This window comes from Borostomias antarcticus (genome assembly GCF_949987555.1).
Source record: "Borostomias antarcticus genome assembly, chromosome: 16".
Taxonomy (NCBI): Eukaryota; Metazoa; Chordata; class Actinopteri; order Stomiiformes; family Stomiidae; genus Borostomias; species Borostomias antarcticus.
The window spans coordinates 21,583,662-21,606,322 of record NC_140249.1 but is presented as its reverse complement, the minus strand read 5'-3'; the positions used below and the strand labels follow the sequence as shown (position 1 = coordinate 21,606,322).

The 22,661-nt window shown below is 42.0% G+C and overlaps 2 protein-coding genes across 2 annotated transcripts in view; one reads left to right on the top strand and one right to left on the bottom strand.

The window, feature by feature from the left end:
* The window catches only part of ptdss2 (phosphatidylserine synthase 2), a 30,307-nt gene extending 13,570 nt beyond the window's left edge, over positions 1-16,737 (top strand). The window contains exons 5-13 of the mRNA XM_084451161.1: positions 259-326; positions 2,691-2,825; positions 4,274-4,324; positions 4,656-4,769; positions 5,415-5,533; positions 7,838-7,952; positions 9,224-9,369; positions 11,789-11,974; positions 13,577-16,737. Of these exons, the coding sequence (XP_084307287.1) occupies positions 259-326; positions 2,691-2,825; positions 4,274-4,324; positions 4,656-4,769; positions 5,415-5,533; positions 7,838-7,952; positions 9,224-9,369; positions 11,789-11,974; positions 13,577-13,730 (1,088 nt within the window). The 3' untranslated portion in view covers positions 13,731-16,737. The remainder of the gene's footprint in view (positions 1-258; positions 327-2,690; positions 2,826-4,273; positions 4,325-4,655; positions 4,770-5,414; positions 5,534-7,837; positions 7,953-9,223; positions 9,370-11,788; positions 11,975-13,576) is intronic.
* A 1,790-nt stretch (positions 16,738-18,527) lies between these two features.
* Positions 18,528-22,420, bottom strand: LOC311319776 (uncharacterized protein; the record flags this gene model as incomplete). The annotated part of the gene is made up of 6 exons (XM_084451380.1): positions 18,528-18,745; positions 19,419-19,557; positions 20,325-20,508; positions 21,379-21,497; positions 21,870-21,950; positions 22,328-22,420. The coding sequence occupies 6 exons, from the start codon at positions 22,418-22,420 to the stop codon at positions 18,528-18,530; spliced, it is 834 nt and encodes a 277-aa protein (XP_084307506.1).
* Positions 22,421-22,661: the final 241 nt, after the last annotated feature.

The following is a 22,661-nucleotide window of genomic DNA, read 5'->3' as shown; positions in this document are numbered from 1 at the left end:
GTTGACTTATTTCCTGCTGAATTCCTGCTGAGTTCAAGCAGTATTTGTCATATGTGCAAGATATAGGTACAATGTACAGTGAAATGCTTATTTGTTTTTTATATTTGTTTTTTATTTATAAAATCAATAAAATAGCCAGGGGGGAAGGTACAGGAGCTTCAGCTCTTGGACCTCCAGGCTCAAAGACTTGTTCTACACTTGAGCCATGAGCCTCATGCTAAAATGCTCATGTTTGTTTCATCTCCTCTTTCTGTGCAGCATACTGGCGCTTCTGGCTGTGTGTCACCGTCGTCTACGAGCTTTTCCTGATCTTCATCCTGTTCCAGGTGGGTGTACTGCAACACACATCATTTTCAGCATTGCAACAAAAACACACACACCGAGGATGATATTATAAAGATGTGAGCACAGACATTAATCAAGCAAGCAAGCATGCCTGTATAACACTGTTTAAATCAGCCTTACACTTTAAATACTGTCTAGCCCTAACCCAACTGCCTTTAACCCAACATGTCAATCACAATCTCACAATTTCTGGGACTAATTTATTCACTTTTAATGTGGTTCTGTCTCCATTTTCTATAACCCTAGTGGTAATTGTATATTATTATAATTAATATTATAGCTGCAGTAGATAATATGTCCTATTTAGACATTCGTTCCAATGTTTCACTATGGGATGATGCTTGTGACATCCTGCTGGAAGCCAATGACAACATCTGTCAGAACGACAGACTGGTCAAGCGTGACAAGGGGGCCACGCCCCCTGTACTTATACACGCTGACCAGCGGTGAGCCCACCATTCTCGGTCTCTTCCACCGTGAAGTTTGTGTTGAGCCTGCCTAGTGGTTTGTTCGGACGGACTCTCCTCGTTGAACAGCTCATAGGGGGATTCGGTAGCCTCTGGTCACCGTCTTCTGTCACCGAGCACGAGAGTATTCCCGAGCCCACTACTTGCGAAGCCAGCTAGCACTTAAAGGCTAGCAAACAAAGCTCTTCTCTTCTACGTCCCATCCTGGACCTGGGGATTCTGAACAGCCATGTGAGGCGATACACCTTCAGAATGCTCTCTCACAAAACATTATTGTGCCACATTTGCCCAGGCGACTGGTTCACGTCTGTAGACCTACAGGATGCCTATTTCCACATAAGCATAGTCCTGGCTCCTCCGGTTTGCCTTCCAGGGCGTGGCATGACAAATACCTTGTCATTCTATTCTGTCTTAGCCTCGCCCCACGCGTGTTTACCAAATGTAAACACACATGGTAGCCCTCCAACCATCGCAACTCCAGGGAACGGGAATCCTAGCTTACGTAGATGACGTTAGCGTCGTTTCGGGTAAGGGCGGAGCTGTTTTGGTCTCCAGCCGTCCGTCCTGAGTCTGGTTCTTAAACTTATCGGTAATTCGGGAGTGGTCTATATCCATCCCATAGTGAAACATTGGAACGAATGTTAAAATGGAAATTTACTTAACCCAGGTTCTATGAGTCACGAGTGAAAATGTTTCACCTCATCAACCTGCTTGCACTTGGTGTTCAGAGAGAGAGATTGTATAAGTACAGGGGGCGTGGCCACCTTGTCACGCTTGACCAGTCTGTCATTCTGACAGACCGTGTCATTGGCTTCCAGCAGGATGTCACGTGAGCGTCATCCCATAGTGAAACCTTTTCATTCATGTCTCATAGAACCAGGGTTACTTACAGTAACATAGAGTCAATAGGCATGGGCCGGTATGAGATTGAGTATGATAACCTACCAAAAATACCACGGTTTCACGATATCACGGTATCTCTGGGCATTTGGTCAGTAAACATTGTAATGTAGTAAAAACACTTCTAAATAAAATTAAAATAAATGCAGTCTCCTAAGCCTGAGCCTAAACCTGCTGCTCAACCAGCCTAGCTTGTTTTTTGCAGACATGTTCACTTTACAGTATACATATTTGCTCACTTTCAGAGGTTATGATGCAGAAATGTGAGCATGTTCACCTTTCCTTGATTAAGTTTGGATTGGTGAGGTGAGTGGATATGTCTACGCGAATGCTTTCAGTCAAATCACAAAAAGTAAATTTGTTTTGCCTGACCTTTATTTTGAAATGTCTGGCAAGAACACTACCGGAGATTAGTTTTGTTATTGAGGCTAGTCTCACGCTGTTAATGTTTTGTTTAGCATGTTAGCACACCTCGTCATGTATTATCCCTGACATCTTAGCTGATGTGTTGTACACAAACTCACTACTGCACCACATTACTGGGAACTCGAAATTTGAAGTTATGGACTTTGAAGTTATGGAACGCATACCTTCGGCGCATACTGTCGGAACAGAATATTAGTCATTTTTAACCACAAATATACCTCAAACCAAGGTATTCTGTGAAACCGGTAACCAGCCCATGCCTATCAGTCAATTTGCTTTGTTACAAAAAAAAACACAAGTCTTCTGCATTCATTCATAGTAGCTGGGAATTCCTATGTGCTTCAATATGAGCACTTCTGTTCACCTATATGTTTACGTTTAGGGCTGCTATTTGGTTAATCTATCAATCTATCTTCAGCAATTCAGCAGCTTGATGTAATGCCTCTTAACTAGAACAGTGCGGGGTAGGACCTGCGGTCTACAAGGCTTTTGCTGTTCAAGAAATCCTCTGCATGGAAGAAGAAAAGAATTGTGTGTATGTGTGTGTGTCAGACAGTGCATGATGGCCGTCAGTTCATGAAGTACATTGACCCCAAACTTGGCGTTGCCCTGCCAGAGAGGGACTATGGGGGGAACTGTCTCATCTACGACCCCGGGAACACCACTGACCCCTTCCACAACATCTGGGTAAGGCTACACTACTAAATCCACTGCAGAAGTCTTCTCCCCAGAAAGCCCTCTTAATACTGACTTGGGATAGGGATAATTCACCTCAAAGTAAAAAAAAAGAAGTGGTTTTCAGAGCTTGGAAGAGCTCTTTTCAGAACGGTCCATAGATGTCTGACAAAATCTTGTGGTAATAATGCTTAAACCATTCATTCAGACAGGTAAGATAAGATAATTATAATCCAACTTGCTCAATTTCTCTCAGATTTAGTCTGTGGCAATAGTCAAGGCTGATGTTTTGTTTTTGTTACATACTCTACAGTACATTTCCACGATTCAATGGCATTGGCGGGCTGTATTTATACCGAGGAGTGAGTTTAACCAATCCAACTCAGTTACACTAGCTCAGTCAGTAGAACATGAGACTCTTCATAAAGATAAATGGCAAGCTGTTAAAAAGATGATGAAAGATGACCATAGATGGCCATAGAACTGTCAGCTTTTGTGTTCACCTCTGCAGTATTTCTTGCAGTAATGGTGACAATAAGGTCTGAAACATGGAAAGTGCATGAAGTACCTGAAATTGGTTCCAACTGACGTTAGTTGTCTGTCCAGTCATGTACTCAGGGCTGAAATCAACACCCACCAAGCGCCAAACACGGGTAGATTTTACATTTGGTGAGTAAATCTGGGAAGGTTACCTGCTACTCGGGGTAAATTTTTTATAACCAAATTATTGCAACAAAATAGTTTAAAATAATGTATGTTGCTTGATGGCTGAAAGGAAATCATAGCTTACACATAAACTCAGTCCCTGTATCACCGCTATGCTCTATAAGCACTTCTACGCATACTGTAGGTCTCACCGCTGTAGGTCTCACCGCTGTAGGGTCTTACACGCAAGCCCAGGAACACCATCAGCCGTGGTCTGTGAGGTGAACTAGCATACTAAATCACCTCAGATTTATTTTCAGCTTGGCTGCTTTTCGTCTCCTAAAAGCTAGTTAATGTTAAATAATCAACAACATTGATTATAAAAACTTGTCGACGTGAAATTTTAGTGTTGATTGCCGGTATTTGTGGTCTGTCTACCATGAACCTGAAACATGGAGCCCATAATTTCACTGATCATTCCAGTATTGAGCTAGCTGCGGTTTTTATGCAGGCTCTCACTGGGCTACAATGGAAGTCAATGTGGCATACGTAAATGCGTTGGAAAAACTATGATAAAGTGGTTTTCTGAGATGGGAAGCACAGGGTGTAATCTTACCAGTCTCAGTATGCTCTCCTGTGAAATGTATCGTAATCTGAATGTTTTTACATGTTTGGCATTTTAAATATTTGGACTGTAAAAACCTGGTCTCAGTATGTTCTTCCCGGTCTAAATAACGGCTAGTTGGTACCGTGACACATAATGAAATGTAAATATTCTATAGGTACTATATTAAACAACACATTTCTTTTTGCAGGACAAGTTGGACGGCTTTGTACCTGCTCACTTCCTGGGCTGGTATATCAAGGTGAGTTACTTGTGAGTTAAGGCACTATGATATTGCCAGTGTGATGCCGTAGGCTTTGCTATGAACAAATAATTAAATTGTGTACAGTATATCAAGATTTGCTTTACTTGTGAATGTGTCATACAATGTGCCCCTCAAGTATTACCTGAATAAAAGTAGAACTAGAAATGGTGCTCAGAGAGCACACTTCCTCTAGTGGTAATCATTAGAAGTTGTTTCTCCCATTGCAAATACATTGAACTTTGACCCCTGAAACTATGCTGTATGTTCTGCCCCTACGCTGTCGCTGAGGTGGAGGTAAACATCTGGTAATTTCTCTCTCCCTCCTTAGACGTTGATGATCCGCGACTGGTGGATGTGTATGATCATCAGTGTCATGTTTGAGTTCCTGGAGTACAGTCTGGAGCATCAGCTTCCCAACTTCTCAGAGTGCTGGTGGGACCACGTAAGTTTCTGTAGTAGCAGTAGTACCAGTATTTACAGTAAAGTAGTTTTATATTGATATTCAGGAAATTCATTTGATACTGTACCATTGATATTGTTCATACTTCTCATTAGATACCATTCATACTTAACCTATTTTTGATATATTTGTATTCATATTAGTATATAGTACTATTACACCTACAGTATCAAACTACATATTATGCCTTTACTACATAACTACATACTATGCACACACATTTTCACAAGAAAATGTACCTTTTCTAGTTATTATTCGGGCCTTATGCTATGGCAATAGGAACCCCAATAGTTATAACCCCAGTAATATTATTTTCCTGAAAATGGTCAAATAACTCAGTTTGCATTTCTGCAATTTGTTGTGTAGTCCAAAATCTGTCAGGGACATGGTACCCCATATCTTGTACTGTATATATGACAAATAAAGATCCTTGAATATTGGATATTGATTGGATATTGTTAGGTCACTCTACTATACCGGTAGCTAATCAATGTTATTACTCACCTTAGACTTGTTTGAGTTTTGAGTCACATCTCTGTCTTCCCCTCTCTTTCTCTATTTTTTCTCTCTCTTTTTACCGTCTCTCTCCCTCTCCCTTTTCCTTCTCTCTCTCCCTCCTTCTCTCAGTGGATAATGGATGTACTGCTGTGCAACGGCCTGGGCATCTACTGTGGGATGAAGACCCTGGGCTGGCTCTCTATGAAACCTTACCAGTGGCAGGGACTCTGGAACATCCCCACATACAAGTATGAGCTCTCACTCTTCTGTCGCCTCAATAGCCATGTTTCCATCCACTTGTCAATCGAATTGTGTGAGGATCGGTAAAAATATGAATGCGAATAAAGCCGGTGAACGTGTGTTTCCATCTAGAGCTTTAAATCGGATAAAGCATTTATCACAAAAGACTTTTATCGAACAAGAGAAAATCCGATGAGATCGACAGTACAAACCTTTTGTTGATTTTCATGATTTTTAATCTAATTTTTACTGTTTCCATAAGGCATTTTTAATTCAATATAACTTAATTCGCATAAAACGTGTGGATGGAAACATGGCTACTGGCTTTTACTAGAACTACCGCAGTAAGCCTCTTGAATTAAGCGTTCTTCATATCCGGTTACAAGATGTCAAGTTTTCTAGTACTTTATGAGGTTGGTGAAAGCAATGTTCCAGTATCACCGTGTTACAAACACACCGGAAAAGGGACGAGGGTGATATTAGCAAGAGACCAGTTAAAATTATACAGATTGGTCTCACCATTGGGTTGTGTGGTATCTTCTGAGTAAAACAATGTCCACAACATCCAGTTGACTACTTTTAAGGAACTTCGCTATTTTTGGTGTGGCCGAATACATTACTCACATGACTCTACAGCATGTCAATGTGTCATTTGTTGTGACTGCACTCTTCTAAAATAACTCAAAGCTAAAGACAGTGTAGGAACATTGTTACTGGGTGTCTGGTAGTATCTGTTACAGAGTTATGTTTTATATGACAGTAATTAGACGAGTTTCCGCTGCATGTATTCATCTGTGTTGGTGCAGAACAACAGAATACAGAATCCTAACACCCAATCTGTCTAGTCTAGTGTCTTCTATGCACATATTTGCAACAAATGTCCTCTGCTGGACTGATTGTTAAAGGACAGTTTCAGTATTTAGCATTATAAACCACGTTATAAGGTTATTTACGATCATATACAACGGCTCATATCAAAAACTTGACAAACTTTGCACTCTCGAGACATGCCGCCACTAACACAATCATGGATCTCTAGGTGCATATAGAAAATCGCTCAAAAACACCATAAAGTCTCGTTTTCAAAGAAAGGAAACTCCCCGAGTAGTCACTGGTGTCCGTTGATATTTGTACTGTACATAAAAATTAGCCCAGCATGCATAGATGTCTGGATAGAGGAACATTTAAAAAAAAATGGTGTTGCAGCCCCCTGCCATTAGTCCATGAAATCCCAAGTAGGCATACTGTTGCTAGCTTCACATACCACACCCCATTGGAACCTAGTGTTAATTTTGACAGCAAATACTCATGAAATGTCAACGTGCAGGAGTTAGAGCTAGCAGTATAGACTGTGTGTCCTTGTGGACTAGCTACGTTTGGTAGCAAACAGCCCAAAACGTTTTCAAGCCATTTCATGTTTTTATTGATTTGGAAGTGAATTGGGAGTGGTTCCTTTTCAAGAGTTTATGGATGTAGAAGAACGCCTTATGAAAGAGAAAGTACTTTACCCCATACAAGCCCACACATGATGAAATCAGCCCACTCACCCAGTAATAAATCAGCAATAAAGACATAAAGTGTAGCAAAAAAAACGCAAGCCAATGCATACAGGGTGTGGGACTGTATGCGCACGACTTCATCGTGTCACATGGCAACCTATAGCTCAAGCAGCTGACAAAAATAATCCATTCCCCCCAGTGACAATTTGAATTTGATATATTTGTGTCAGGTAAAGCCAAAAGTCTCTCAAAACTCTGGCCTCCCTAAGAGACTCTCTCACTATGTGTGCACCGAAGGTCACGGAATGTCACACTATCCAAACGTCTCAGTTAGGTGATTAAATAAAACTAAATGATTCCATGCAAATATTGTTTGTTGTGTAAATACACATACTGTACTTGGATGTTTGTGCTCTTCTGTCAGAAAGTACTGTAGTAGGCTTTGTGTGTGTGTGTGTGTGTGTGTGTGTGTGTGTGTGTGTGTGTGTGTGTGTTTGCCAAGTTAACTTTCAGGAGAGCTACCAGCAGCTAGTTTATCAGAATCCAGGAGCAACAAGTCTCTAAAATCATAATAGTTTTCATAACCGTCTGTCAGGGGTAGTACTTTGAATGACGACTACTCTCATTCACAGAGCTCTGTTAGTAAACACTGCTGGAGCCGCATGGCGCTGACTAACTGGATTACAGCTGTTTCAAAACCGCAGGTTACTACTGTTTCACTAACAGCGGATTACTGAGGTTTCACTAACTGTGTGGACTTGTGAATCTATTGTCTGCTGACTGGTGATTTCTCTCTGTGGCTGTGCTTCCTAGGGGGAAGATCAAGCGTATAGCCTTCCAGTTCACGCCTTACAGCTGGGTAAAGTTCGAGTGGAAGCCTGCCTCCAACCTCCGCCGCTGGCTGGCTGTCCTGGGAATCATTTTCATGGTGAGTGTGACGTCTTCATCCGTCGGAGTTTCCTCCTCACTGTCCTTCCTCACGCTGTCCTCGTCTCCCTGCGTCCTCACTCTCGACCTCTCCATAATGCAAGAAGAGTTGTTGACAAAACTGTGGTAATTTAAGCTGGTGAATGATATATTTCCACAGAAACAAATGTCAAAAAAGACTACAAAAATACAGATGGACACACACATTCGATAATTTCTCCACTCTGCTCTCTGTCATCTGTCTCTCTCTCCCTTTCGTTCATCCCTTTCAACATTTCTTATGTTAAGCTATTATGCTGCTACAGTATGCACTGATTCCACTGGTAATGTTTTGTTGTGGCGCACCCAGGGCTGAAAATGCCACCGGCCAAATGCAGGTAAAATGTCCAATTGGCGATTAGATTTTGGAAGGCTATCTGAAAAAAAAAAAATACTTGGCCGGTAGATTTTTTCATCTACAGTCCCCTTGGCAGGTGACTCACCGTGAGCCAAAAAATAAATTTTCACCCCTGGGCGCACCGCCATAGATTAATCATTGCCACCACAGCAAAGGAAAAGGGAAAGCAAAGAGGAAAAAATTAAATCTGCTCCTCAATAAAAGTAAACATCTTAAAAGAAATTTGCTAATTTCTGGTTTATGGTTCTGCATATTTCAGAAGTGCATTTAAGATAGTTACAGTATGTAGGTAATGATCCTGAAATAATCCTTTAATTTCTCTCAGTAGGCAGAAATTACTGTGTACAAAATACTGAGTCCTATGGTGCTCCCAGTTTCCCAGCACTGAGCCACTATTAACTAACAACCAACTGCCGAAGAGACAATTAGCTAGCTTTAGCTTTAGCCCGGTAGTTTAATCGGGATGATGTACAGTATTGTATCGTTGGCTGAATTACATACAGCAGCTAGGGTGTAAAATAGTAGCTACTCTGGCAGCTTGTTTAACTAGAATAGCCTACATGAGGAAAAAAAATGATAGAAATTGTTAGAAAATGTTATTTTTTTTAATCAATGCTTTTGTTTATCTTGATAGATAGAAAAGGGACAGAGGTAGGGATTGAGATAGGAGAAGAAGAGAGCCGAAGGTCAGGGACAGATGGGCACACGAGATTGAAGAGGCAAGAGAAGGTGAATTTTCTTCCCCCCGCTAGCTTGCCCCAACCCCCCCAGGACCTTTGCCGTACCACAGCTACAAAACAATCTACATGAAACATTGAGTGTGTCTAAAATATCATCAATTGATGGGAGTGTGAAACCGTTCTCCCTCTCTCTAGTTCCTGCTGGCGGAGCTCAACACGTTCTACCTGAAGTTCGTTCTGTGGATGCCACCGGAACACTACCTGGTTCTGCTGCGCCTCGTCTTCTTCGTCAACGTGGGCGGCGTGGCCATGAGGGAGATCTATGACTTCATGGACGATCCGTCAGTAGCACCCTGCCTGCATGAACATACTGTACACTCACACGAGCATACTGTACACTCACACGAGCATTCTGAGGAGATTTAGAATGTATTACTGCATGTACACGGCAACTTTGATCGATAGGAAGTCGGCCGTTGTTTGCTTAAAAAGCCTAAAATATAAATAATATATTTTCCTGGCTGTATCCATGTAGTCTATAGACAAGAATGGTAACACCATTTTGATGGTCTATACTTATTCCCAAACAAGCTTTGTTTTGTTGTGCTTAATATTCACTTGAGTTTACAGTGAGATTGATTTAATAATGTCCACCACTATAGCTTGTTACATTTCATGTGTAGCTCAAGTTTATGGCAAACAAGATGTGTCAATGCATGATTGTGGGCAAAAAGATAGTGCCAGAATAATATATAGGCTTGGCTATAGGACCGGTAGATGGGCCAGAGATCGGAGCATCTGACTAGCAAACAGAGGGTATCTGGTTTGAGACTAGGCCAGTCACACGCCAGTTCATATTGGAATGTATTTAACAATTTAGCAATGGCTTGGCCTCATATCATCTATAATCCTTGTTTTGTATTGCTGCTTATTTGCACTTTTCAAAGAACACTTTTTCTTGGTGGTCTAAGATGGATTACTTTATGAATCACCGAAGGAAAATTAAATCGCCTTAGCAGCCAAATACATTGAAACAACTAGGCCTACATAAATAAAAATATTCAACACTCAATATACAATAGCAGTCCAGATATACTCAACGTTTAGACACATTCAAGTGCTCTGTCTGAACTGATGTGCAAAGTGCATGAGCAAAGGGCAGAATGTTAAAAGGCAGATAGCAGAAGCTTAGTCCACTAACCCCGTTCAATGTCGACAGGCCTGGCAACGGGAGATGAATTGTACAGTTTAATATCACCCGGCAGGAATGACCTCCTGTACTGCTCCGGGGTTGAATCGGTCTGTTGCTGAAGATGCTCTTTAGCTTGGCTGACGGGCTGTATAGGGGGTGGGTCCAAGATCGCCAGCTGGTTTGCCAGGATTCGGTCCTCTGCCATCTCCTCCATAGTGGCCAGCTTGGATCCAATGAATTTTGGAGCATAAACAACTTTAATGTACTGGGCTGAGTTTCCCAGAGGCATCGTAGCGCTACGTTCATCGTAAGCTATGGCGTTCATCATAGCGCTACGATGCCTCTGGGAAACTCAGCCCTGTACATTAAAGTTGTAGGCCTCTGTAGGTATCTAAGTTATGCCATAATCAAACACCATTTGTTTGCATGATATGCAAATCAGAGGGAGTTGGATGTTTGAATGCAGCGTCCCGGGTCCCAGATAAGACTTTTTAATATTTTTAATACATACAGAGAACTGGCACTAAGTGAAAGTTTTCACTCATCAACCATGTACTAACAAATATGTTGGGCGAGGTCACTGGGGCGCTTAGGCATAATTCACATTCCAAACAAAGTTATGTCGAAATCGCAGGCAAGATGCTCCCGAGATGTATTTGATGCAAGTCTAAGTCATTGCAAAATCATTAGATAGGCACTTAATATCACATTTTACTGTGTTCAGGAAAATAATTTATTTGCATTCTAACAGATGCTTTTATCCGAAGCGACTTGCATGATGAACTGGTGTCCCTGGGCTGAATGTCCCCCTCCTCCTGCCCCCTGCCTTCTTGCCCCTTGCCTTCTTGCCCCGTGCCTTCTTGCCTCTCGCTCATGAGTTGACAGATCTCTCTTGTAATAAAATTATAATAATTGATTTTATTCATAAAGCACTTTTCATTGTGAGATCTCAAAGTGCTGAACTTTAAATGGAATTAACGTTTATTAAATGTAACAAACTGTGTTGTGGACATTTTAAATCTAGCCCACTGTAAATTCAAGCACAAAACACGGCTTGTTCAGGAATAATTATAGACCACCAACATTACAATTCTTTGTCTATAGACTATTAGTCCTATTAGTCAAAATAATTATCAAAAAAAATAGTTTTGATTTGATTTTGCTCAGGAGTGGAGACATTTTCTGCAGTCTTTATTAACAGTGTGGATTTACTACCAGTTCCACTCCAGGTTGTCAATCTTGGGTTCACTACATTGAGAAGTCCACAGGAACAACTGGGGGAAATCTAACTCTTTTGCTCCCTCTTGAGGTTGCAAGTGGTGGTGCAACTAGTCCTGAGTGGCGGCAACCTAAAAAAAAATCTAATGAGTGACATCTGTATTTGTGTGTGTGTGTGTGTGTGTGTGTGTGTGTGTGTGTGTGTGTGTGTGTGTGTGTGTGTGTGTGTGTGTGTGAATGTATAACTTTTCTGAGGATTGGTATGCGAGTCCCTTAGTATTTGTGTGCATGCGTGTGCACTTTTTCTACATGTATCCATTAAACATCTTCTCCTGTCTCATCCGCTTCAGTAAATTCCACAAGAAGCTTGGCCAGCAGGCGTGGCTGGTGGCGGCCATCACCGTGACGGAGTTCCTCATTGTGGTCAAGTACGACCTCAACACCATCACCATGCCCATACCCTTCATCGTCACCCAGTGCTGGTTCCTGGGTATCCTCCTCATCCTCACCTGGACACTCTGGCGCTTCTTCATCCGGTAAGATACGCACACTGGCACAAAAAACAAGGTAGGCAGGCAAATCTAGAAAGACTAAATGCTAACTACTGCACTTGATTGGTGTCTGCTGTTGGCCCATTGGCTAGTTTCATTGAGACTGGTTTTGTTTGTGAGGTGATTGGAGTCCTTCTGGCCCTGGTTGTTTTAGAGGGAGATGTGTCATCACACTAAGCCTAACCCAACCATCAAGACTCCATACTCTGTAAGAAACTCACTGTATGGAGTTCATGTCTGTGCTGTGGGCCTCCATACATGTTAAATCCCTCCTCCCTGTAAAATGTATCCATAAATGTCTGTATTTTTGGATAAGATGCCTCCATGCCTTCTCTACCCCCATTCTGTGGTTATTTGTTTCATGGCTGATTTTGCATCGAGTTTTTATTTTTGAACTTCCTACTGACCTCTCGCCCCCCGACGATGTTCACTTCTACATGTTAAAACCTTCCGTCTGTTTTCTCCCCTCCCCTGACCCTACTCCGCAACCCCCCCCCCCTGTGCTCAGTGGCAATGTCCATGTCCAGTGAGGTAGGTGGAGAAGGGGCGAGGTTTGCCCCTCCCTCCTGTCATGAGTGCTCTGTTTTTTTTGCGGTGCCATCATTGCCTCTCATTCTCACCACCCGTTCAAAATGGATCCATCTCACGCATGTCGTTTTCCGTTTCTGCCGTGTCATCATTTTAACGCCTGCCCCTCACTCACCACACACGTCCTTTATAACTGCTGCCTGCTGTATCTGTGTGTAATGCGGTTTGGTCAGATGAAATACGGCTCTGTGAAGCCGTTTTAGGGCCTGGGGGAAAGCCTGAGGAGTGGTCAGTATATTTTCCGTTTGCTTTATTGGAGAAGAAGAATGAGAGAGGAAGACATGGTGGTAGGATTTAATCTGCAGAGGGGAGGGGAATGCTACGCATTCGGCTCTGCCATACTTGACAAAGGGAGATGTACTACTACAGCATGACCGTATGTTACTGTAAATGCTGCTCTGTGACATATTTTCGCAATCATTTAGCCTACGAGCGATGTCGCAAGCTCTAAAGGGGCTGTGAACTCCAGAGATGAAGTTGACATGTCGCATTGAGAAATGTTTCTTCTCCCTGGCTGTTCTGCTGATTTACCTGCTGTCAAATAGAGGGTTTTGTCCCCGGGGTGACAGTTGTCACAAGAATAGGAGAGACCAGTGGAATGTTAAGCCCCTCCTCCTCTGCTAGTCTGTTAGCATGGTGACTCCATCCCCAGACCCACCCTTCATCCTCTGACAGCTAGGTCCTCATGACGCACCTTCAACCTATCATTCATCCAGGTCCCTCTCACTCTGGTTGTGTCCCAGGGATCTTGAGTTATGACGCCAAAGCGCACACATGAAATGGATTCATGGTTAGATATTGTATATTTCGTATATATAACCTCAAATAGTAACCTTTCTTCCCCAAATGCACTATTGACAGTTGACAGTCAACTCGCACCTCACCAGCCTGTTTGTGTGTGTTTGTGTGTGTGTGTGTGTGTCTCTCTCTCTCTCTCTCTCTCCCTCCCTCTCCCTCGGTGTCCCGACCTTTCAACTTCTTCCTCTGCTTTTCCCTCAGTGACATCACACTGCGCTACAAAGAGACCCGCAGGCGCAAGCAGGAAGTCACAGGGGATCGGGACCGCCCCCTAGGCAACGGAAGCACGGCAACCCCTTCGGGAAGGAGCAAACTGAACAGCAGCTCCGAGTTACTCCGACACAGGAAATCCTGAAGTTAAGGGGATGGGGGCTTGTTGTCACAGTCGGTAGTGGGTGGGAGAAGGAACAAAAAGGAAAAGAATTGTTCTTGTGCCTACCCGAACAGTCATTCCAATGCTGGCTTTTTCACTGTTAACACTATTCACAGAACAAAAAATACAAAATGGCGGGGGCATGCTTGATTGGGGGAGGTAGCTAGCTATTTCATACTACAGAGATTTACCTCATTCTGTTTTCGTAACACCAGTGGGGGCTTGTCAGAGATGTATTTTGTTGTCATACATTGTCGGAATTAAGCTACAACCGGGTCACATGAATTGACTTGCAGAAAGGCTGCCTAAAGAAAATCTGAATGAAAACGACACGGCGAAACGACTGAGCGCGGCGGGACAACTGTGCAGGGTGAAAAACGTAAAGTGCATCTCAATAGTCTGATAGTCTGAATGGGTTTCCTGTCTTTGCCTCCTGACTCATCTGCCATTCATAAAACACAGGACAGACGACAACAATGTATGTTCACTCTAAATATTCTTTCACCACTCTAGTTATATCAGATGGGTACAGTTGAAGGAAAGGAGGACATGTAATTGTTGGCCATTCAGAAATACATGCTGTAGCTAGTGATGATTGATAGCTACTGTAGATGGATCACATTTGGTGTCATGAGCTGATTTGGTGTCCTCTGTTGCTATGCAAAAAATCCACCTGGGTCTGATATTCAGTAGGGGGCTCCATTTCTGAGCATTGAGATAGACATGTAATGAGTGACATGCTGCACCTTAATGCTTGGCAATGTAGCCCCCATCTAGACAGACCGCCAGGATAAATCTTCATAGATCTCTTAACCAATGGGGGGGCAGGAAAAGACCACAACGTCCCCACAATGCAGCCTTGTTTTAAAGAACACCTGTGCTGTCCTTATAACTTAGTGTAGCTAATTCATTAATTATATTCCAATACACTAGCTACAGTATATTTACAATAGGTTGGATGAAATAAACATTTTCTAAATGTTTTGTCAGGTTGTTTTTTCCACATGTATTTGAGAACTCTTCAGATTTCAGATATTGTACACAGGTTTGTGTTTGTAATTAGGTTGTTATTAAGAAATGTATGATTCCGGTGTACAATGCTTCTAGTATGTTGTAATGCACACAAGATAAAGAGTGAGGACAATCACACTCGTATTATGCTCAGCTGCTCTTAGGGGGCATCTTGGATCACATACCAGAGGTTTGAAACATCTTAAATGTGTTATTGTTAAACAAGCTTACTAGCTAAACTAGCAATTGCACAATTGTAAACCTAGGAATTGGGTATGGGGATTAAGCAATGGTCGGATTAGGCTATACCTTCACATAAACAGCCACATCTTACAAATCATTCTTGTTCAAGCCATAGCTACTCTGCTAAACCTCACTCAGGCCACTACTCAAATAAAAACCTGTACTAGTTGTGTAAGAGATAGTAAATGTAGTGAACTACCGTCCAAAGCTTTTCGAGTAGTACAATGCCATAGTCAGCCATTAATGCCAGAATATGACTTAATTGTAGCGTAAGCCAATAGAACACAGGTGATTTAAACCAAATCAGCAGGTGGAGGAGCGGAAGCAACATGACAGCTAATCTGCATGCCATTTAAACAAGCTTTAAAAGAAAATATGGAGAATGAATGCTTAGTGACTAACTATTAACTTAATGTGTAAAAATATCCATTGGCAATGTTTCTCCTCACACTGATTTTTTTTTACCAGGTTCCCTGATTTAGTGATCAAGTCACATTTATGTAGGGATTATTTTCTTAATGCTTTGGACACTCAATTGACAACTGATGCTATAATACTACAAAACACTTACTCCAAGCCACAGTAGCGTTAGGCTAAAGGAAGCCCATGCCCTTGTTGACGAGATTTTTCAAAGTCTTTTAAAGGAAGATCATAATCCATCAATTGGTAATCAGTGGTTAATTCATTTGCTTTGTTGATTACCCTCCAATACATACATAAGGGAAAGAGCATTTCCCAAAGATGAAAGTAAAATGGTCAGCCTTTGAACTGTTCAGGACTCAATGCTCAAACTGTATGGGCCGGTGAATTCTGGATTTCAGTTTCAATGTGTGGAGAGTTGGACAACATGTGAATAGTAAAAAAAAAAGAAGCTTGCTTTGACCTAGAACATGCTTGACCCCATTATATTATTGTGAATGTAATCCAGCAGCTGTTAATGTTAATTCTATATTTTTGTTCTGGTTATAAAATGGGCAATTTTACAACACTAACAGGAGGAGTTAATTTCCACTAATGTCTGTATAAAAGCATATATTTTCCCCCTACTGTATTTTTTTATTGTAAGGCTTATTCTCAGAACTGGCCCTGGAAACAATTTTGGCATACTAATCCAAATAACATAATTTCTTTCAGCATATTTTGTTTCTGTATTTGAATGCCTATGCTGCCTCAACAAACTACGTACAATACTGTATGTGCTGTTTAAGTGAAGTATCTAAGTCTCTACACATTTTCCTGCATCATCGACAATTTTCAAGTCTCTCAAACACATGGAAAAATAAGATTTTATAATTTTAGTCATGCGGGCCCAGGAATTCAGTCTGTTGTGCCCCCTATCCAGGATTGGAATTGCTTCCATTTGACTCGGTTTAAAGTTTTCGAGGGATGGACTGAAATTCAGGTGATGAATTGTCTTTTTGCTAAGAGGACTTCAGAATTCTTGATTTGAGTCTCAGTTCACCCCGAGTCAACTCAATTGAAATGGAATTGCTCCAAAACCAAGGCTTGAGATGGTGTGGATGTGGAGAAGGACCACTGGCAGCCACAAGAGGGCAGCAGATATTCTGTCTCAGCCTCTCCCTGTGCGTTTGTTCTCTTTGAACTATCATGAGGAAGTGCTGTTGTATACGCCATCTCTAATAAATGTGAACATGTAAAGGATGGTTAACAAAAAAAAATGAAATGCTGCTATAGCACATGTTGTTTTATAATGTTTTCGATAAAATCTAATGAAACCTGGAGAACTCTTGTTTGGTGATTTGAATTGATTTGAATTGAAGAGTGTCTTTGTAAGGACAGACACTGACTAAATAAAATCACAGGATCTACAACACCAACCATTTCACGGTAGAGCTGTGCTGACTTATCAAGTGAGCTACAAGAGAACACCTCAGCCTGTAGGGGCGCAAATGTTGCACTACTTTTTAGGCGTACTGTAAGCGCATGTTATCAACATTCCCCTATTTTGGGGTTTGCAGGGTATTTGGGTTATTTTTCGTATTTAACTTTTATTTAACATGAGAGTCCCATTTACGCACAGAAAACAAATGGAAATTAAAAGAAAATAAAAATAAGAAATTTCCAGTCAGTTGTGTAACCAGGTAATTGTGCTCGGAGAACACAGACCTCCGCCCATAAATGCATTTCATGGCTCTGTGAGCACGTGTGTATGGAAGAGCATTAGGACCAACAACTGAGTTTATTTATTTTTTAAGCTTCTGAGTTTAAAGTCAGAATTTCTCTGTGACCATCCCATGTCAATATGGCCTAAAAACAGTGCAAATACAAAATACAGTGCGATATACAAAATACAATATAGGCTACTGTTAAAAAAAAGGGAGGCACAAATGCAATTTACGTAATATATACAAAATGGAGTGTGGTGAGTGTATGTACAGTATGTGTGCAGAGTGTAGTGTGATAGATGAGCGATGTTTTAGGCTATGTATACAGTGTGCAATGTGTGTGCCGTTGAGGTATGTGGAATGTGTGTGCAAGGGGTATAGAGTCAGTGGGGGAGGGGACGCGCCTTATGGGAAAGTACTTGAAGTAGCCTACTTGGACTACTTGGAGCTAGTTGGATAAAGAATGGCATGGGATTTTCAACATGCATCCAAATCCATCATGCTGAGACTATGGGTTCTTGAGGCAAAATTGTTCCCCATGAGGAATGACATAAGTATACCAAATTTCATACATTCTTGTCCAACGGGGCGGAAATGCCAGCATAGTGTACTAAATTGCTTATTATAGCGCCACCCAGAGTCAAATTATGGTGACTGTTTGTGTCATGGTCTGTAGTTTGGACCTGGTGATTTTTAGTATTTTTGGCCAGGATTTCAAGACTTATTCAAGCATTTCCAGGAAATGTATAATAATAAAAACCCTGACAATTACAACAGGGTTCCTACACTTACTAATTAAAGCCGCAAGTGGCACTCACGGGGTAATGAAAGTATAATGTACAGTACTTTCTATTCTATCTCAGGAGCATATGGGTTCAACAGTGATCTGGTGTGTGGTCGCAGCGTGTCCTCATAACCCGGAGAGAACGGGAATGGCAAAGAAGCTTTTGGATAAGGAAGACCACATTCATGTAGTTATGTAACATCCTTCGGCCACATCTAACAAAAGAAGCAACCAGGTTCAGAAATCCAGTGTTTGTGGAACTAATGTGTGGCCATATGCTTTTGGAGATTGCCCACCAGATGGAGAATAGATCCTGTAATAACCCGAGAGGGAACTTCAGGTGGAGCTCAGTAAATCAGACAACGCAGGTGGCTCTTTAGCGCCTTGGCGCATTTATTCAACAAAATCAAAATGCAAAAATGATCAAAGTAAGGATCTCCCGGGGAGCCAGTCTTCCGATATTGGAAGGGCTCTGGACCAGGGTCTGGGCACGCCAGCTACTCCTGGAACCAGCAGAAAAAAGAACCGGAATTAGTAGGGCAACAAATATCAGCATGAGACAAACAGAGGCATACGGGTCGTACTCACTGAGTCCAAGGACTAAAGACTGTCTCTCTAGCTGGCCTTTTTGAGGCGGCGGTTCTCATTAGCTGATTCCCTCCAGCCGGTGTTCTCTCCGCCAAGGGAGTCATTAGCTGATCGAGCACAGCTGGGTAGCAAGGTTGCCTGGGCAACGACAAACTGCGTGTAGATCCCCTTGATCACCTGGCCCCGCTGTCTGTGGTGCTGACCGTGGCTTCCTTGCACCACTGCCGGTCTCTGGCCCGCTCTACCTGTTGGGCACTGTCCACGGTGCTGAAAGGGAGTTTTACGCACGGTGGGGTCCCTTTTGTTGTAGGCTAGTCCTCGCTATTTTGCTTCCGTGGATTTGTTACCGTGTTTCGCCGTGGCAAATCCCCGGAAGTGCAGACTTCGTGAACATGGCTTTGTTTACATGGAGCAACTCAAGTAAACCACATTTTTCTTCATTGTTTTGTGGGTGTCTAGTTGCTGAGCCTAATGTTGTTCAAGGGTGGAATTCTCCTTTAATGTTATATTACAGAGATATCTTGTATTTGTGCTAATGGAAATAGTTTTTTTCAATGTTTTTTTGTTACAATTGTTTGCTGTTATTTTACTTTTTCCTGGAAACATGGCCCTAGCTGCCAGAATATTCCAGTTTTTAATTTCTTTTTTTTTTTTTTTTACAGTGTACCATATAACTGCACAATTAGTTATGATGTAGCTCAGTGACTAAAAGCAGGTGCTTTACCTGCCAACCATAAACATAATCAACATTTACCACAAAAAATGTGTGCTGAAATTAGTCTTCGATGCAATAATAGAACAAAACCAAAAATCCAACCAATTGCATCTCTTTATTTTAAAGATGAAAGAATGCATTTCTGAAATCATATCTAAAATAATAATGACTGGATTATCTGTTTTCATTCATCTCCAAGATACTAGTTTTCTTCCGGCCATCTTCCTCTCGGTCAGTGGTGGTGTCACTGTGGTGGGCGCTGTCTGACAACTTCTCACTGCGCCCCTCGTCACCGCGCCCCTCGTCACCGCTGGCCGCAAACTTAACCCTCCTCTTGGAGCACTTCAGGTAGACAGAGAGAACAGAGTAGGCTAGACAGTAGCCTACTGGCCGACTATCCAAACTTCATGGTAGGCTACTCAATCAGAGAGAAAAAAACTAAAACCAAAATATCAAATCACATGGATTAACCGACAATTTTAAAAGTTGTACTGTATTTGCAGTGAATATGATCATAGCAATACATAGAGAACCAGTATGTGTGATACCCACCATATGGCATGATGATCACTGTCTTATCACTGTAAATTTCATAGAAGGGAATTGAGGTGAAAGCAGCCGCCTCAATCAGTTACCATGTGAGATTATCTCTCCCTATTTATTGGCAATCAAAGTGTAGAACAGGTGTGTAATTCTCTCTGGATGAGCGTGAGGAAACACTTCTGACTTGATTAAGCGGCAAAGCACTTATCCCTCTGTGACTAAAGTTAATTTGCAAAAGGTGTTGTACAAACAAGGGACCTACTGATATGTGTGTGTGTGTGTGTCTACATGCGTATGTGCGCATTTGTGTGTGTGTGCATGTTCCTGACCTAGCCCACATTTGGGGACAAATGCTGGACGTGAAACCAGTTGATTGATTGTTGGTTAGCATGTCAAATTGGTGACAAAATTGGTGTCCCCAATTAGGTTTTAGTGTTGGGTTAGGGGTTTGGTTGAGTAAATGGATTCTACTGTGCAGTAGATCCATGCCTATTAGGGCATTCAAAATGCCTATTGGGGAAATCCCATCTAAGCTGAGTGTCAGTTTACTCTGTCCTCCTCCTCACTTGTTTATTGGCTACTCCTCGTGGGTAGTGGGCGATGTCATCCCGCCTGCGCTCCATCCTCTCCCAGTCATCCAACCAGAGCTGGCGGCGGTACTCCGACTCCCGGGAAGTGATTCGTTGATAGATGGCCTGGTTCTGATGGGTCACCTGCAGCAGCTCCACCCGCCTCTTCTCAGCATTCAGACTGCAGAGACCCATACAGAGAAAGATCCAGAAAGTTCAGCCCCTTTTCTATATTAGACTGCATTAATATCACTACAAAAGGTGTGGTAAAAGCAATAAATACTTAATCCACAAGCAAGCAATATCGAGCAGCAGTTCAGTAATTTAGCATTGCGGTCTGTTATCATTGGGGTCATGAATGATTTAATGAGGCGACAGAAGAGAGTGCAGTGACTAAACAGCGGCTTCACAGTGAAGGGGTGGCACCACGCCAGCGCTAATCACACGAGGGCTGCCGTTCTCCTCACAATAAGCCTGTCAACAAACCCTACGCCTCAGGTCACCATGTCTACCCCGACAACACACAACAATGGGATACAGTTCAGGATGCTGTTCTTCAAGGACCACGGACATAAAGAATCAAGGATTCTCAAAATTCTAGACTTTTCTAAGGTAACAATGCTGATCATCACTGCACCTTTTTGGAGCATGTTACAATTATGTGTATTGTCAATGTGAAAAGGAACATAATGATAACTTAATAAAAAAATATATAAAATATATCAGTATAAGCCATCCAATTCTTGAAGGTAACATTTAAGAGAGGTATGAATGGATAAGCCTTACAAGTTTTAATTTATATGTATCTTTATCCATTGAATAATATTCATCAATATTATCTGTCAAGTCTCCTTTGGGGTTAAAGCCTGTCCAAAGCTAACTGTCAAACCGACCCATACTCTATATTGATTGTATGAATAATTAACTCAAGGCCATATCCCTCTGTAATCGTGGAGTATTGTGTTTCCTCTGCAGAGTATAACCATGACACAGTGTCTGGTAGGTTGCTGATATGACTTAACAGTGAAACGTGAACCCGTTAGCGACCTACCTTCGCTCCGAGTAATGGTTCCTGTGGTCAACCAGACCGTTGGACCGCACAATGTCAGACAGCTTGGAGGAGAGGAGCCGGTTGTCTCTCTCTATGACGGCTAATCGCTCATCTTGAATCTAATCGATTAAGACAGAGGTTTTAATGGATGTGCTTCTGTGAATGATATGTTTTTTTTTAATGTGAGGTACTTTAAATAATGTTTCAGATATTGATTGTCCATTAGATACATTCTGATGGATAATTATATTCCTAGAGACATTATATCAGTAGTGCCAAGTCAGTATTGACATCATGTCTAGCTAAAGTCATACTGTCAGTATAGCTATGTTAAGTTTTGTTACAGTACAATAAACAAACAAAACGATACACAACTATTGTGTCTTTTCAGATCCCAGTGATAGTGTTCTACTATCTGATAGTGTTCTCTAAAGTCATTGATGTCTTCCCAGGATGATGATCCATGTGTGTGTGCACATGCGTCCACTGACCTGGAGCTTTTTAAGCTTCAGCTGAACGTGGGCAGGAGTTCTGATGCCCCAGGTGTCGACGATGGGCCTGGATGTGCTCACCTGGCCATAGGAATATCACAAAATGAATGGACTTCCATGGTCTGCTATGGTATTTTACTAGAATGATATTAGTAAATGCACTAAAAAGGCTGTGTACTGTAAGTAATGACATCTAATGGAAAAAATAGTTGTCAAGTAGCTAATGGAGCATGCAATGTTTACAATGATTACTATAATTGTCATCTGTACACATCATATTAATGCACTGACTACCATATCCACTTGCACACAAAGTACTGTAGTTATTCTAGATACCAGACAACCACACAAGCAAAGTGTAACACTACTACTAACACAATTTTACAAACAAATGCTAGTGTGTGCGCACATAACAGTACACAGACACACACACAAATAAAAAATAAGATAAAACACACCTTATTCCTGTGCTCCTCATATCTGGCCTGGTCCAATCTCTTCTGGAGATATTTGTTGGTAGAAGGTTTCAGGGGCTGGTATGCCTTGTGCATGTTTCAACTCTGAGGTCCAATGCTCTCTCTCTCTGGTGGATCTGCCCATCCATACAAACATGCACACACTTACCATACATATATACACACACACACACACGACTCGCTCTCTCACAGCAGGAGGTCCGTCAAAGGCTCATTGAAGGCCGGGAGCTGTTGCCATGGCGCTTGGCTTCACCTGTATGTTCTCTTGCTACGGTTCCTAATGCGAGGCCATTGGGTGGATGGCGGTCAGGTGAAG